General features: G+C 37.3%; 1 protein-coding gene across 10 annotated transcripts in view; it reads left to right on the top strand.

Annotated features, from left to right (window-relative positions):
* The window catches only part of ABI1 (abl interactor 1), a 133,490-nt gene that overhangs the window by 48,655 nt on the left and 68,891 nt on the right, over nucleotides 1–15,944 (top strand). For 9 of the 10 annotated variants that reach the window (XM_078075265.1, XM_078075267.1, XM_078075264.1 and 6 more), the window contains exon 2: nucleotides 12,704–12,871. The exons of the other annotated variant lie outside the window; for it this stretch is intronic. In XM_078075265.1, the coding sequence (XP_077931391.1) occupies nucleotides 12,704–12,871 (168 nt within the window). The remainder of the gene's footprint in view (nucleotides 1–12,703; nucleotides 12,872–15,944) is intronic. 10 annotated transcript variants of the gene reach the window in all.

Genomic DNA, 15,944 nt, shown 5'->3' with positions numbered 1-15,944 from the left:
AGTTCTATTCAGCATTTGTAACAATTTCCTTTTTTTTTTTTAATTTTTTTATTAACATATAATGTATTATTTGTTTCAGGGGTACAGGTCTGTGATTCATCAGTCTTACACAAGTCACAGCGCTCACCATAGTACTTAACCCTCCCCAATGTCCGTCACCCAGCCATCCCATCCCTCCCACCCCCCTCCACTCCAGTAACCCTCAGTTTGTTTCCGGAGATTAAGAGTCTCTCACGGTTTGTCTCCCTCTCCGGTTTCGTCTTGTTTCATTTTTCCCTCCCTTCCCCTATGATCCTCTGTCTTGTTTCTCAAATTCCTCATATCAGTGAGATCATATGACACTTGTCTTTCTCTGATTGACTTATTTCCCTTAGAATAATACCCTCTAGTTTAATCCACATCGTTGCAAATGGCAAGGTTTCTTTTTTTTTTTTCTTTTTTTTGATGGCTGCATAATATTCCATTGTATGTATACACCACATCTTCTTTATCCATTCATCTGTTGATGGACATCTAGGTCTTTCCATAGTTTGGCTATTTTGGACATTGCTGCTATAAACATTGGGGTGCATGTTCCCCTTTGGATCACTACATTTGTATCTTTGGAGTAAATACCCAGTATTGCAATTGCTGGGTCATAGGATAGCTCTATTTTCAACTTTTTGAGGAACCTCCATACTGTTTTCCAGAGTGGCTGCACCAGCTTGCATTCCCACCAACAGTGTAGAAGGTTATTTAGTTTTAAGGAAACTAGATCTGACAATAGCTTTGAAAAATCTTTGGTTGGATTTTAGATCATACAAAAGATACAGGGTTTTTTTGGGGGGTGCCTGGGTAGCTCAGTTGGTTAAGCATCCGACTCTTGATTTTGACTCAGGTTATGATCTTGAGGTCTTGGGATTGAGCCCCGTGTTGCACTGTGCGCTCAGCTGGGAGTCTGTTTCTCCCTGTCCCTCTTCCCTCACCCTACTTGTGCACCCTCTCCCTCTCTCTCTCAAATAAATAAAATTAAAAAAAAAAAAAAAAGATTCTTTCCTTCTCCCTCTGCCCCTCCCCCCTTAAAAAAGGTTTTTTTGTTTCTGGAATTTGGGTAACTTTGAATATGAATTTTCTAGCAGATTTTATTACTTTCTTTATGATTAACACTGACATAAAGTGACCATCTAGATAAGTCTGAAAAAGTATTTCTTGTAAGTATAAAGTAATTCTTCGTAAGAAAGCATTCTGACACAATTGGCAGGTTTTTTCTTAGTGATACATAAAAATGGTGTATCTAACAGTAGCTGGTTTCTTAGAGTCATTGAAATAGAGTTTTTTTGTAGATTTAGGTTATTTTTTAATGATTGTCATGAAATTGCTTCCATAAAGTAATTGGAAAAGCCTTATGTAAACATGTAAAATAATCTGTGGGAAAAATACTGACTTTGGAAAAGTTTCTGGGAGGTTTGGATTAGAGGTCAATTAAAAGTTATTAAAGAAAAAAAGAAAAATATTGAAAGCTATGATGTGACATTTCTAGAAAGGGGAAGCAAGATGGCAGAAAACTTTTCTAAAGTTTTTTTTTTTTTTTTGACAGCGAGAGAGGGAACACAAAGCAGGGGGAGTGGGAGAGGGAGAAGCAGGCCTCCTGCTGAGCAGAGAGCCTGATGCGGGGCTCGATCCCAGGACCCTGGGATCATGACCTGAGCCGAAGGCAGATGCTTAACGACTGAGCCACCCAGGCGCCCCAGAAAACTTTTTTTTTAAATGCCCATAAGACTCCCTATTTGTTACCTAAGTAGGGTCATTAAACCACTTGCAGTTAGGGCGGAGAGAAATTATTGTTTTTCAAAGAAAGCAAATTATCTTCAAGTCCTCTTGCAGACTTTAAGGAAGGGTTCAAAGTGAAAAAGAACATTTTAATTTAAGTCATATTATTTTTTTGAAGTGTTATTACACAGGCCAATGCTATAGCATATGTTCTGCGTATAGGCTCTGTTTTCCATATAGGACATCTTTTAATAAAGTAGGGCCCTAACTTAGAATGGCACTTTTAATGTTATATTATAGGTTGATATTTGGAACTTAATTACATAGCTAAAATGATACTTTGAAGATTGGAATAAAATGATTAATTTTATTAAACTTGTAAAATGAATAAGCATATTTAATAAGTCAACGGTGCCTACTATTTGAAGAAAACAGATTTAAGGTAGAGTTAAAACAAAATGACAGTATTGGTGTTTTGTTATTTATTTCATATGACTAAAAATGTCTATTAAAATAGGTATTTAATTTTTAAGATACTTTTTAAGATTCAAGATTTTTTATTATTTTTAAGTAATCTCTACACTTAATGTGGAACTCAAACTTACAACCCCAAGGTCAAGAGTTGTATGCTTCACTGACTGAGCCAGCCAGGTGCCCCTTTGTGATTATTTTTTTAAATTTTAAGTAGGCTCCATGCCCAATGCAGGGCTCAAACTCAAGACCCTGAGATCAAGAGTTGCTCTCTCTACTGACTGAGCCAGCCACGCATTCCAAGATACTTTCGAAGAAAAGCGTTCTGAGTTTATTTAAAAAATAAGTGAAAATTAATTTTTAATGTATTGCAGGTAAAAAATTTTGCAGGCAGGAGCACTTGGCTGGCTCAGTCAGTGGAGCATGTGACTCTTGATCTCAGGGTGCTGAGTTCAAGTCCCATGTTGGGTGTGGAGCCAGTATTAAAATTTAAAAAAATTTGCAGCCTTATAAAACCAAGTAAAATTTATTTATTTATTTATTTATTTATTTATTTATTTATTTATTTATTTATAAGAGAGAGTGAGAGAGAGTGTGTGGGAGGGATGGGAGGAGGAGGGCAAGGGAGAGAGAGAATCTTAAGCAAGCTCCATGCCCAGTGTGGAACCCCATGCAGGACTTGATCTCATAACCCTGAGATCATGAGCTGAGCTGAAATCAAGAGTCGGATGCTTAACTGACTGAGCCATCCAGGCGCCCCTAAAATATGAATTTATAAAACTAAATATGATATTTATTGAAGTCGAAAGACAGGTATATGGGGTTATCATATTTTCTACTTGTATATATATTCTTTACTATTCAGGGGAAACAGTAGGAGATATTCATAATTAACTGTACGTGTTTTCCTCTGAATGCCTGCAACTACTAAATAATGCCATCTCTTGTTTGGTTAGAAGAAATTAGATGTGAATTTGTTTTTTTTTTAACAGGCTCAATATGTTGATGCCCTCATTAAAATCACGTTCTTAATATTAGGGGATTTAAAATGAGGCAGTAGGCAACAAACAAGTTACTGCCGTAACCATGAAGCTATTGAAAATTGTTTTTTGAAAAAGATGCTAAGGAAGACTAGCACATGGAAAAAATGCTCATGGTATATTTAATGAAAAAAAAAAGCAGGACACTAACTGTAGGGTATAATGTCAGTTTTTACATTCTTGCATACAAACACATACTGGAGAGACTTGGAAGAAAACACACTAACATGTTAATATATTGTATTTGAATGATAGGACCATGATAGCATTTTTTTCATTTTTCACTTATATTTTTGTCTTTTTCTGTATTTTTCTGTTAAAAAGCAGGCAAAAATTAAAAAAAACTATATAGTCTTTGTTTTCATTTGGAATGCATTAATTTTGGGGCGCCTGGGTGGCTCAGTTGGCTAAGTGTCTGCCTTTTGCTCAGGTCATGATCTCAGGGTCCTGGGATGGAGCCCAGAGTCAGGCTCCCTGTTCAGCGGGGAGCCTGGTTCTCCGTCTCCCTCTGCCCCTCCCCTTGCTTGTGCTCGCGCGCACGCTCTCTCTCTCTCTCTCACTCAAATAAATAAATCTTTTTTTAAAAAAGAATGCATTAGTTTTTAAGCGTAGTCATGACAAGGATGTTCTTTTAGGATTCAAGTATTTACATGGGATAGAGGGAGAAAGATTTTTGCTCTGGTAAGAGATGAAGGTTGAGAGAATGTGGGAGAGGAAATATTGTTAAAGGTAAATGTATAGATATGAGAGAAATTGCTTATAGGTAGTAATTTAAACTTTAGGGAGTGGGGGGAAGATCACTCGCCTTTGTAGTCACTTTGAAGGGCAAGAAAAGAACTTAATAGGTGTAGATACTACTTGAAAATGTTCTTTACTGCAGGTAGTAGATCCTGACTCAGTAAAGCTTGGTTTCCACAGGTAGAGGAGGAAAGAAGAAGACAGCTAGTTTTATGTATGGGCTGTTCATAAAATTCAGTTATCTAAGGAATTTCCTGTTTAGTTCTTGGCTACATTGTTTATTTTGAGTTTAGCTCTTTTAAATAATTAACTTTTTCTTTTAAAGCGGAACATGTTTATTTCCATTTTAAGCAAACTTCATCAATGGCATAAGACAGGGATGGCAAATGGGTTTCATACCACATGTCAACTCCTGGAGTTATTAGTTAAGAGGTTTTAGACTTTGCAGAGAAGACTACTATAATTAACAATGTCTGTTTTAGCTCCTTGGAGGAATGCTGGCTATTTGTCTTCCAGTTTATAATCCATTTTGTATGATTCTTGGAACATACTAAAACTGTTGGTAGTGATTCAGTTAAAGTATAAAAAAAGGAGGAGGGAGACCAACTATTGGATACTAAACTTACAGTCTGACATAAGCAACAGCAGCAGTTCTTCTGTAGACTTTACTTTTTAAATTCAGTGGCCTGTAGAGGATATTAACTATAACTGTGTCTTCAGTAAAGTAGCTGCAATCCACATGTGGCTATTGGGCACTTTTTAAAATGTGGCTAATTTGGAAATGAATTTTTAAATTTCACTTAATTTTAATTATTTTAAATTTAAATTAAAAATGGGAACTGTAAAATATTTTCTGTTAAACACAACTTTATTGTTTTGGTAGGACTACATTTTACTTTAAGAATTGCATTGGAACAGGGACGCCCAGGTGGCTCAGTCGTTAAGTGCCTGCCTTCGGTTCAGGTCATAATCCCAGGGTCCTGGGGTCGAGCCCCACATCGGGCTTCCTGCTCTGTGGGAAGCTTGCTTCTCCCTCTCCTGCTCCCCCTGCTTGTGTTCCCTCTCTCACTGTCTCTCTCTGTCAAATAAATAAATAAATAAAATCTTAAAAAAAAAAAAAAAAAGAATTGTATTGGAACATTCATGGGAGGTTTTTATGTCTAGGCCTGTAAGTGGTACCCATTTCTGCTTTCATTCCATTGACAATATTTAGTTTTATGACCATGTAATTAGGGAAGCTGGAAAACAAAGTATCATTCTATGCTGTAGAGGAAGGGAGAATAGATTTTAGTGCAAAGCTAAAGTCTTTCCTACTCTTGGGAAAGAAAAGTGTGCAACTTGTACACTGAAAACAAAAAGGCAGATGAAACTCTAAAATTCAGTGGATGACTGAAAATAACCAAGTATCACTCAAGATTAAATCTGCCTAGTTTGGTAAACATACTAAGAATAGAAAGTACTTCCTTAGTTTCATAAAGGGCATATACCTTCATAAAGGTCGGATGCCTAAAAAGCCAGTGCAGTAGAGCAAGAAAAAGAAGGCATACAGATTGGAAAGTAAGAAGTAAAATCATCTTTCATGATTGTCTATGTACAATATCCTAAGAAATCTACAAAAAAGCAACTGCAGCAAATAATTTAGCAGTGTTGCAGGATTACAAGGTCAGTATTCAAAAACCAGTTGTATTTCTATAAGCTTGCAATGAATAATTGGCAGTTGAAATGATAAAAACAGTACCATTCATGATAGCATCAAAAATCTGAAATATATAGGGGTAAATTTAACAAAATGTTTGCAGTTGGTACACAGAAACTTTAAATTCTTTCAGAAAAGTTTTTTAAAAGACCTAAATAATAGGAGAGGGTTACTGTGTTCACAACTGGAAGGTGCAGTATTGTTAATGGCAGTTTTCTCCAAATTGATTTATAGATTCAGTGTAATTCCAGTCAAATTTTTAGTGGGCTCTTTTGTGGAAATTGACAAACTGATTTTAAAATTTACATGAAAGTGCAAAAGACTTAGAAATATCTAAAGATTTTTTTTTTTAATTTACTTGACAGAGAGTTAGCACAAGTAGGCAGAGGGAGAGCGAGAAGCAGGCTCTCCACTGAGCAGGGAGCCGGACGTGGGGCTCAATCCCAGGACCCCAGGATCATGACCTGAGCCGAAGGCAGCTGCTTAACCAACTGAGCCACCCAGGTGCCCCAAGACTTAAAAATATCTAAAAGAGTCTTGAAGGAGAAAAATCTGGGGGACTTCCATACCTGTCTTCAAGAGTTACTAAAGCTATAGTAATCAATAACAGTATAGTACTAGATGAAGATCAAGAGATGTAACAATGGAACCTGAAAGAGAGCCCAGAAATAGACCCACATCTATGCAGTCAATTGATTTTTGGGTAAGTGCCAAGACAATTCATTGAAGAAAAGGGTGATCTTTTCAACAAATGTTGGTGGAACAGTTGGATATCTATATATAAGAAAAGAGTTTTGACCATTACTCTAACTTGCACCATATGCAGAAAGTTTGTATGAAATAGATCATAGATCAATCTAAATGTGAGAGCAAAAATTATAAAACTTCATTGGGCTCCCTGCTCGGTGGGAAGCCTGCTTCTCCCTCTCCCACTCCCCCTGCTTGTGTTTCCTCTCTCGCTGTCTCTCTCTCTCTCTCAAATAAATAAATAAAATCTTAAAAAAAAAAAACAAACTTCTGAAGGAAAACATGGGGAAAATCTTAGTGACCTTGGGTTTGGCAAAGATTTTTAAAAATTGGACACAAAAATCATGAAATATAAAAAAAAATTATAAATTGGACTTCATCAAAAGAAAAACATTTTTCTCTTCAACAGGTTGTTAAAATAATGAAAAGACAAGCTACTGACTGGGAGCAATATTTGTAAAACATACCTAACAAAAAACTTGTATGGAGTATATATAAGCAACTCAGTAATAATACAAACAAACCGGTTAAAAATGGGCAAAAGATTTGAACATTTACCGAAGAAGTGGATAGTATATGAGCATTTGAAAAGAAGCTCAACATCATGATTTAATAGGGAAATTGAAATTAAAACCACTAGTAGAATGGTTAAAATTAAAAAGACTGACCATGCTGGGGGCGCCTGGGTGGCTCAGTCAGTTAAGCGTCTGCCTTCGGCTCAGGTCATGATCCTGGGGTCCTGGGATTGAGTCCCACATCAGGTTCCTTGCTCGGCGGGAGCCTGCTTCTCCCTCTCCTCCCCGCTTGTGCTTTCTCTCACAATCTCTGTCTCTCTCAAATAAATAAATAAAATCTAAAAAAAAAAAAAAAAAGACTGACTATGCTGAATGTTTGCCAAGTATGTGGAGAAACTAGAACTCACATATATTGCTGGTGGAAATACCAAATAGTTTCTTATAACATTAAAAAGAAACTTAATTTACCATGGACTTGGCAGCTCTACTCTTAGGTATTTACTTAGGTAATACCCAGGAGAAATGTAAACATGTCCACTCAAATACTTGGACTCAAATATCTGTAGCGGTTTTAGTCATAGTAGCCCCAAACTGGAAACAAACTAAATGTCTATCAGCTGATGAGTAGATAAACAAATTGTGGTAAATCCATACAGTGGAATATTGCTTGGCAATAACAAGGATGGATTTCAAGAGCAATATGCTAAGTGAAAGAAGCCAGACACAAAAGACTATATATACTTTTGATTCCATTTATATGAAACTCTAGAACAGGCAAAACTGTAGTGGCAGGAAGAAATCAGTGGTTTCCAAGGTCCAGAGAATGGGGAGGTAGTTGACTGTAAAAGGACGTGAGAGAAATGCTCTTTATCATGCTTATGATGGTGGCTATACTATTGTCCACATTTGTCAATACACACTGAATTGTATACTTGAAATTTTTGAATTGTATGCATTTAATACTTTAATAAAGCTGACGCACCCTTCCCCTCCCATAATGGTTCTTAGCATCCTACCAAACTGGTCAATGACCTTTTATTTTTTTATTTTTTTATTTTTTAAAGATTTTATTTATTTACTTATTTGAGAGAGAGAGAGAAACAGCATGAGAGGGGAGAGGGTCAGAGGGAGAAGCAGGCTCCCTGCTGAGCTGGGAGCCCGATGTGGGACTCGATCCCAGGACTCCGGGACCATGACGTGAGCCGAAGGCAGTCGCTTAACCAACTGAGCCACCCAGGCGCCTGGTCAATGACCTTTTAAAAAAAATTTTTTTAGGGGCACCTGGCTGGCTCAGTTGGTCTTAGAGCATGTGACTCTTGATGTTGGGGTTGTGAATTCGAGCCCCATGTTGGGCAAAGAGATTTCTTAAAAAAAAAATATTGTTATGAACTCTCAAATTTAAACATTTTAGATGTGTTTCATTCTATTGTAGTTATTATCCTCAATTATGGTTACATCATACCATCTGTGGTCTCTGGTAGCTTATTTTCACTTGATTCCCAAGTCCTTTTGACATGACCGTAGAGTAGTCCTTGGTGGCTTTCACATGCCTTGTAATACACATAGTGCATCTTGTGCATTCCCTGTCCTAGACTTGTCGTTGGCTAGGAGTTTAGGTTCCTTGCAGTGGAGAATGGTGTTAGAGATTACAATCTGGGTAGTAAGTAGTGTTTCATGGCCGCTAGGCAGTCATTATTTTTAGGCCTTTTCTTACTCTTTTTTTCTCCCTTACTTTGTTCAGGTATAATTGACAAATAAGATTGTGGTATATTTAAAGTATACTTCGTGATAGTTTGATATACATACACATTGAGAAAGGATTCCTTCCATCTGGTTAATTAACACATCTGTCACCTCACATATTTATCTTTTTTTTTTTTTTGGTGACAACATTTAAGTTCTACTCTTTTAGCAAATTTCAGTTATACAGTATGGTTGTTACCAACTATAGTCACCATGTTTTACATTTAGGCCATTTCTTTGGACAGGGGTAGGATATTGATATATGATATGATAAAATACAAATTGGGTTCAGACTGATGCTTTCAATTTAAATCCAGAACAACATGTTTTTTCTTAAACGTTGTTCTTCTTACGATCAGAGTCTCTTTTGAACCATGCCAAAATCTCACTTCTCAATGACGTAAACATAGAATGACTTGCTTCATCTCACACTACACAAACAGCAGTCTCAGGATAAATTCAAAACTCAGTAAAATGATTGAAAATAGTTTCAGGGTTTTGTGTTGTTGTTTTTTTTTTCTCCGAATTATTTTTGTCTTAAAGATAAATCCCATTAAGAATGAACAATCAAGGAGCACCTAGATGGCTCAGTTGGGTAAGCGTCCAACTCTTGATTTTTGCTCAGGTTATGATCTCAGGGTGGTGAGATGAGCTTCTTGTTGCTCCACACTGGGTGTGGAGCCTGCTTAAGATTCTCTCTCTCCCCCTTTTCCCTCTGCCCCTCCCCGACCCCCTCTAAAAAAAAAAAGAATGAACAATCAAATTACTGTGCCTTGAAGTCACTTTTTATTTCCCCTTTGGTTAAGCCACTAATTGGACACACAGGCCCATTTGATTAATTTTACATTTAATTTTGGGTAATTTTTTAAAATTTAATTTTGTTTTATACTTGTGTAAATTATTTATATAGTTCTAAAAACAAATCTACAAAACAAGGTATGTTTAAAGAATGTTAATAAAATGTTTAAAAAAAATAAAATCTTAAAAAATGGGCGCCTGGGTGGCTCAGTCGTTAAGCATCTGCCTTCGGCTCAGGTCATGATCCCGGGGTCCTGGGATCGAGCCCCGCATCGGGCTCCCTGCTCAGCGGGGAGCCTGCTTCTCCCTCTCCCTCTGCCTGCCTGTCTGCCTACTTGTGATCTCTCTCTCTCAAATAAATAAATATTTTATTTATTTATTTGAGAGAGAGAGACACAGCGAGAGAGGGAACACAAGCAGGGGGAGTGGGAGAGGGGGAAGCAGGCTTCCCGCTGAGCAGGGAGCCCGATGCGGGGCTCGATCCCAGGACCCCGGGATCATGACCTGAGCCGAAGGCAGACACCCAGCGACTGAGCCACCCAGGTGCCCCAGTAAATAAAATCTTAAAAAAAAAAAAAAAAAAGAATGTTAGCTATGCTCCCTCCAGCCTATTTAACCCCTCACCTTAAATATAATGATTTTTTTTAATTTTTATTTTTTTTAAAAGATTTTATTTATCCATTAGGACATGAGTGAGGGGGAGGGGCCAAGGGAGGAGAAGCAGACTCCCTGTTGAGCCAGGAGCCCGATGGTGGGGCTTGATACCAGGACCAGGAGATCATGACCTGAGCTGAACGATTAACTGAGCCACCTAGGTGCCCCTAAATGTAATTATTTTTTAAAATGTTAACGGTTTAGGGGTGCCTGGTGGCTCAGTCAGTTAAATATTCAACTCTTGCTTTCCGCTCAGATCATGACCTCAGGGTCCTGGGATTGAGCCCTCTGGTTGGGTTCTATGCACAGTCTGCTTTCCTTCTTCCTCTGCCCCCCTACCTTGTGCACTCTGAATCTCTCTCTAAAATAAATAAATAAGTCTTAAAAAAAAAATGTTTATTCTTCCTTCTTAAAAAATACAAGCATATATTTTCATATCTTTACCCATTTCTTAAATGGTAGCATTCCAGAAACATTTTTTTCCCATCTTGTATTTTTCATCTTAGCAATATTCTGGAGATCACGGTGTAGTGGTAATAATGACATTCCTTATTTCAGCAGTATAGTACTCCATTGTTTAGAGAGCCCATAATTTATTCAGTCCTCTATTGATGATTATATGGGTTGTTTCCAGTTTTTTACTATCATAAATAGTGCTATCATGAATAACTGCATTATATATTTTTGCCAGTGATTCTTTGAGGTAGATTCCTAAAATGAGATTACTGGGACAGAAAATAAATTGGTATCTAATTTTGCTGGTTATGACCAGCAATGTATCAGGGAGTCTTTTCTTTTTTAAAAGATATTTATTTATGTATTTTAGAGAGAGAAAGAGCAAGCAAGCACGTGTGAGAGGGGAGCGGGCGAGAATCCTCAAGCTGACTCCTCACTGAGCGTAGAACCCAACAATCCCAGAACAAGAGTTGGTGGCTTAACCAATGAGCCACCCCAGGCGCCCCTGCGTTTCGTTTGTTTTTTCTTTTCTTTTTTTAAAGATTTTATTTATTCATTTGACAGACAGAGACCACAAGCAGGGGGAGGGGGCAGAGGGAGAGGGAGAAGCAGGCTCCCCGCTGAGCAGGGAGCCCGATGCAGGGCTCGATCTCAGGACCCTGGGATCATGACCTGAGCCGAAGGCAGACACTTAACCGACTGAGCCACCCAGGTGCCCCTGCGTTTTTTTTTATAGTGAATGAGGTTGAATGTCTTTTCAAATGTTTAAAAATGGTTGTATTGCCTTTTTTGTGAACTGTTAGACCTCTGCTTTTTTTATTGATTCTTGGTGTTTTTCATTTTTAGATTATATATTAATGATATTTACCCTTTATTTGTGATCTACGTTGTTGCCCCTATCCCCCTACACAGAATTTATTACTTGTCTTTGAACTTTGCCCTGAGCTTTGCTATGAACTTTGCTGCTTAACTTTTCTCACCACCTGACTCTGAGTTACATACAGCACTTTGGGAAAAACAGGTGGGTAAAGGTTTGGTTTATAAGATTCACAGTAGTTTTTGTGGAGATGAAAGATGGTTATAATGGATAACAGGGAGGTTGGAATTCTGATGTTGATTAATGTAAACAGGAATATAAGATGGATGGATTTAATCTATATGATTGTTGGTGGGTGTTGGGATTTTTTGTTAACATTTGTTAAGTAGAGCCTCTGGATGGTGAGCCGAGGTTCAACAAAAGACTGCAAGGGAAAGTGGAATAGAAAAGTTTATTACTCATAGGTCCTGGGGGTACACAATATGATGTCTCCAGGGGACACAGGGAGAGTTCAGTGCAGTATGTAGGCAGGAAGTGAGCAGCAGGACTTGGGTACATGCCTTTATTAGGGTCCTCAGGTGCAGTGCTCAGGGGTTCCCAGGCTAATTCTGGATTGGTCAGTTCAAATCAAAAACAGTAGGGTTTTGATAAGCTCCTAGGTGGTCTTATCTAAGGGGCACAAAAGGGGAAGGAGCTAGGAGACAGGAGAGATTGTTTATCACAGTGGGGTTTTGGGGAATCATATCTGGAACTTACATTTACTTGTGACCCTGAGGGCTGTTATCCAGGGCATGCACTTATGGTGGGAGGAGGTAGTGTCAATTGAAGACCCCTGCAGGACACTTAGCCACACAAAGTAGATGCTGAGGCAGCAGTATTACAGAGTAGTTTCCTAAACTCTCAACAGTGGGTTGGGAGCTTGGGGCTGGCATAAGGTCCTAAAGATGTAATGTGATAAATTGGTGGTTTGAGGGGCTTTAGGTGACTCAGACCCAACTGTAATGTATGCCGGTGATGACAGTCACTTGGTAGCTCCTTTGGTGGACCTCAGTGGATTGGCCACTCAAGAGACAGTGGGTCCCACCTAGCAGATAGGATTTCTGCCATGGCCTCACCAGGGTCCTGAGACTATCATCAGACTTACGTGATAAGTTTTTCGACTCAATTGGGTCTTTCCATTAAAAAATATAATTATAACTTTGCCTTTCTACAGAATATATGTTTAATGAATATTAACCTAAGTAAGTATTGGGGTTTTTTTTTTTGTTCTTATTTTCAGGCTGCAGACAAGAGAAAAGCTTTAGAAGAGACCAAAGCCTACACAACCCAATCCCTAGCTAGTGTTGCTTATCAAATAAATGCATTGGCCAACAATGTACTCCAATTGCTGGATATCCAAGCCTCTCAGCTTCGGAGAATGGAGTCTTCTATCAATCATATCTCACAGGTAACAGTTTGTGAAAGGTTTTACATTCACATTTAATCAGCTGGCAGAATAGAAGCCGCATAGTCAAAGAAGTAGATTGCCTGGAAATATAGATTCTTTACTCACCTTAATGAGTGTAGTTATTTTAGGTTCAGCTTTGAGTTCAGTATACCTACTCTTCTTCTTCTTCTTTTTTTTTTTATTTTTTGTTTTTGTGGTAAAATATACGTAACATAAAATTTACCATTTTAACCATTTTTTAGTGTATAGTTCATTGGCATTAAGTATATTCATATTGTTGTATAACCATTACAAGTTATCCTACTGTTAAAGCCTTTTTTTGAGGTAAAATAAATTGCACATAATTAAAGCATACAATTTTATAAATTTTGATACACATACTACCCTGGAGACCATCAACACATTCAAGATAATGAACACCCTCCACCCCCTAATTTTTTCATCCTTCTTTGTTATCCTACCTTTCTATCCCCTGTTCTCAGACTTTCTGTCACTATGGATTAGTTTGTATTTTCTAGAATTTTATATAAATAGAATTATATAAAATATAATTAAATAATATAATTAAATGATATATAGTGTTTTTTTGTCTGACTTCTTTCAGCATAATTATTTTGAGATTCATCCATGTTGTGTGTAAAAAATTTTACTCCTTTTTTATTGCTGAGTGCTACTCCATTGTTTCATATTTTGTTTATCCATTCACATATTGATGACTATCTGGATTGTTTTTGGGTTTTGCCTATTACAAATAAAGCTCTTATGAACATTTGTGTATAAGTCTTTATATGGCCATATGTTTTTATTTCTCTTGGGTAAATTAAATACTCTTGAGTGGAATGGTAGATAGTTTATATGGTAGATGTCTCTTTACCTTTATAACCAGATTTATACCTGAATTATTTTCCAAAATGATTATACCATTTCCTCTTCCTACCAGCACTGTATGAAAGTTTAAGTTGCCTCACATCCCTACCAGCACTTGATATGGTCAGTCTTTTTAGTTTTAGTTATTCAGTTAAGTGTTTTAGCCATTCTGATACTTGGGATTTAGTTTCCGTTTCCTTGGTGATTATTAATGATGTTGAGCATCTTTTCATGTGGCTCTGTAGGTTTTAGTATTTTAAGGCTTGCTCATCTTTTGTCAGATTTATTCCAAAGTATATCATATTTTTATGCTTTGTAAATGGTATTTTTTATAACCTTAGCTTGGTTGTTCATTTTTTGCTTGTATGTACAGAAATACAGTTGATATTTGTATACTTATTTTGTATCTTTGTTAAAGTCACTTAATAGTTACAGTAGCTATTGTACAGATCTCATTGGATCTTCTACACAGAAGATTATATAAATACAGTTTTAGCTTTATTTCTTCACTTTCCTCTCCTCTCCTTCTCCTCTCCTCCTCTCCTCCTCTCCTCTCCTCTCCTTTCTCCTCTCCTCCCTCCCGTCTCCCCTCCCCCTCTCCCATCCTTCCTCCTTTTCTTTTCTTTCTTTTCCTTTTTTTTTCCCTTTGCCTTACTGCAGTAGTTTGATGCTTCAAGAAAATGTTGAATAGGAGTAGTGAAAGTGGACATTGTTGTCCTTTTATTTTAGTAAGAAAGCATTTAGTTATTACGTATATTATAGGTTTTTCAGAAATACGCTTTATGAGATTGAGGTAGTTGCCTTCTAAAGGTGCAGTTTGCTGAGAGTTCTTACCAGGAGTGGATGATGGATTTTGTCAAATGCTTTTTCTGTGTCTGTTGAAATGATCTTTTTTTTTTTTTTTAAATGTTAAACTAGCCTTGCCTTCCTGGGATAAACTCCATGTGACTGTGATGTATTCTTCATTTCATAGATTGTTAGACTTCATTTGCTAAAATTTTGTTAAGAACTTTTGCTTCTATGCTCCTGAGAGTTACTGTAATGTCTTTGTCTGGTTTTGGTGTCACTATAATGCTGGCTTTACAAATATGTTGGACAGTATTCCCTCCTCTTCACTTCTATGGAAAAGTGTCTGTTGAATTGATACTTGCTTGCTACCTTTTAAATGTTTGGTAGAATTAACCAGTGAAGCCATCTGGGCCTGGAATTTTTCTTGGCAAGGAGGTTTTAACTATATATTTAATGTCTTTACTCTTTATCTGTTTCTTCTTGAGTAAGCTTTGTATTTTTCCAAGAATTTGGCCATTTCACCTATGTTGTTATATTTATTTGCATAAGGGTGTTAATAAAATTCCCTTATTCTTTTAATATTTGTAGAATCTGTAGTGATGTCACATGTCTCATTCTTGATATACTTTTTTTTTTTTTTAAAGATTTTATTTATTTATTTGACAGAGAGAGAGATAGCGAGAGCAGGAACACAAGCAGGGGGAATGGGAGAGGGAGAAGCAGGCTTCTTGCCGAGCAGGGAGCCCGATGTGGGACTCGATCCCAGGACCCTGGGATCATGACCTGAGCCGAAGGCAGACGCTTAACGACTGAGCCACCCAGGCGCCCTCATTCTTGATATACTTAATTGGTGTCTTTTCTCTTTTAAAACTGATTAGTATGGCTAGTTTATCAATTTCATTGATCTTCTAAAAAAGACCTCAGCTTTTGGTTTCATTAATTTTCTGTACTGTTTTTCTGTTTTCTGTTGTGTTGACTTTCATTTTGTAGTTATTTCTTCTTCTTTCCCTTTCCTTGGAATTAATTTAGTCTTATTTTATACTTCCTTAAACTAAAAGCTGAGGTCTTTGAGAGCCTTTATCTTTTCTTACATAGGTGTTTTAGGTCTATAAATTTCCCTTGAAATAGTGTGTTGTCTGTATCTCAAATTTATTTATTTATTTATTTATTTATATTTTTTTTAAAGATTTTATTTATTTATTCATAAGAGACAGAGACAGAGAGAGAGGCAGAGGGAGAAGCAGGCTTCCTGCTGAGCAGGGAGCCCGATGCGGGACTCGATCCCAGGACCCTGGGATCATGACCTGAGCCGAAGGCAGACGCTGAACCATCTGAGCCACCCAGGCGCCCTGTATCTCAAATTTAGATAAGTTGTACTTTCATTTTCATTCAGCTTGAAATAATTTCTAATTCTCCT

This window comes from Halichoerus grypus, chromosome 6, assembly GCF_964656455.1.
Source record: "Halichoerus grypus chromosome 6, mHalGry1.hap1.1, whole genome shotgun sequence".
Classification (NCBI taxonomy): domain Eukaryota; kingdom Metazoa; phylum Chordata; class Mammalia; order Carnivora; family Phocidae; genus Halichoerus; species Halichoerus grypus.
This window is presented reverse-complemented; position numbering and strand designations above follow the sequence as displayed.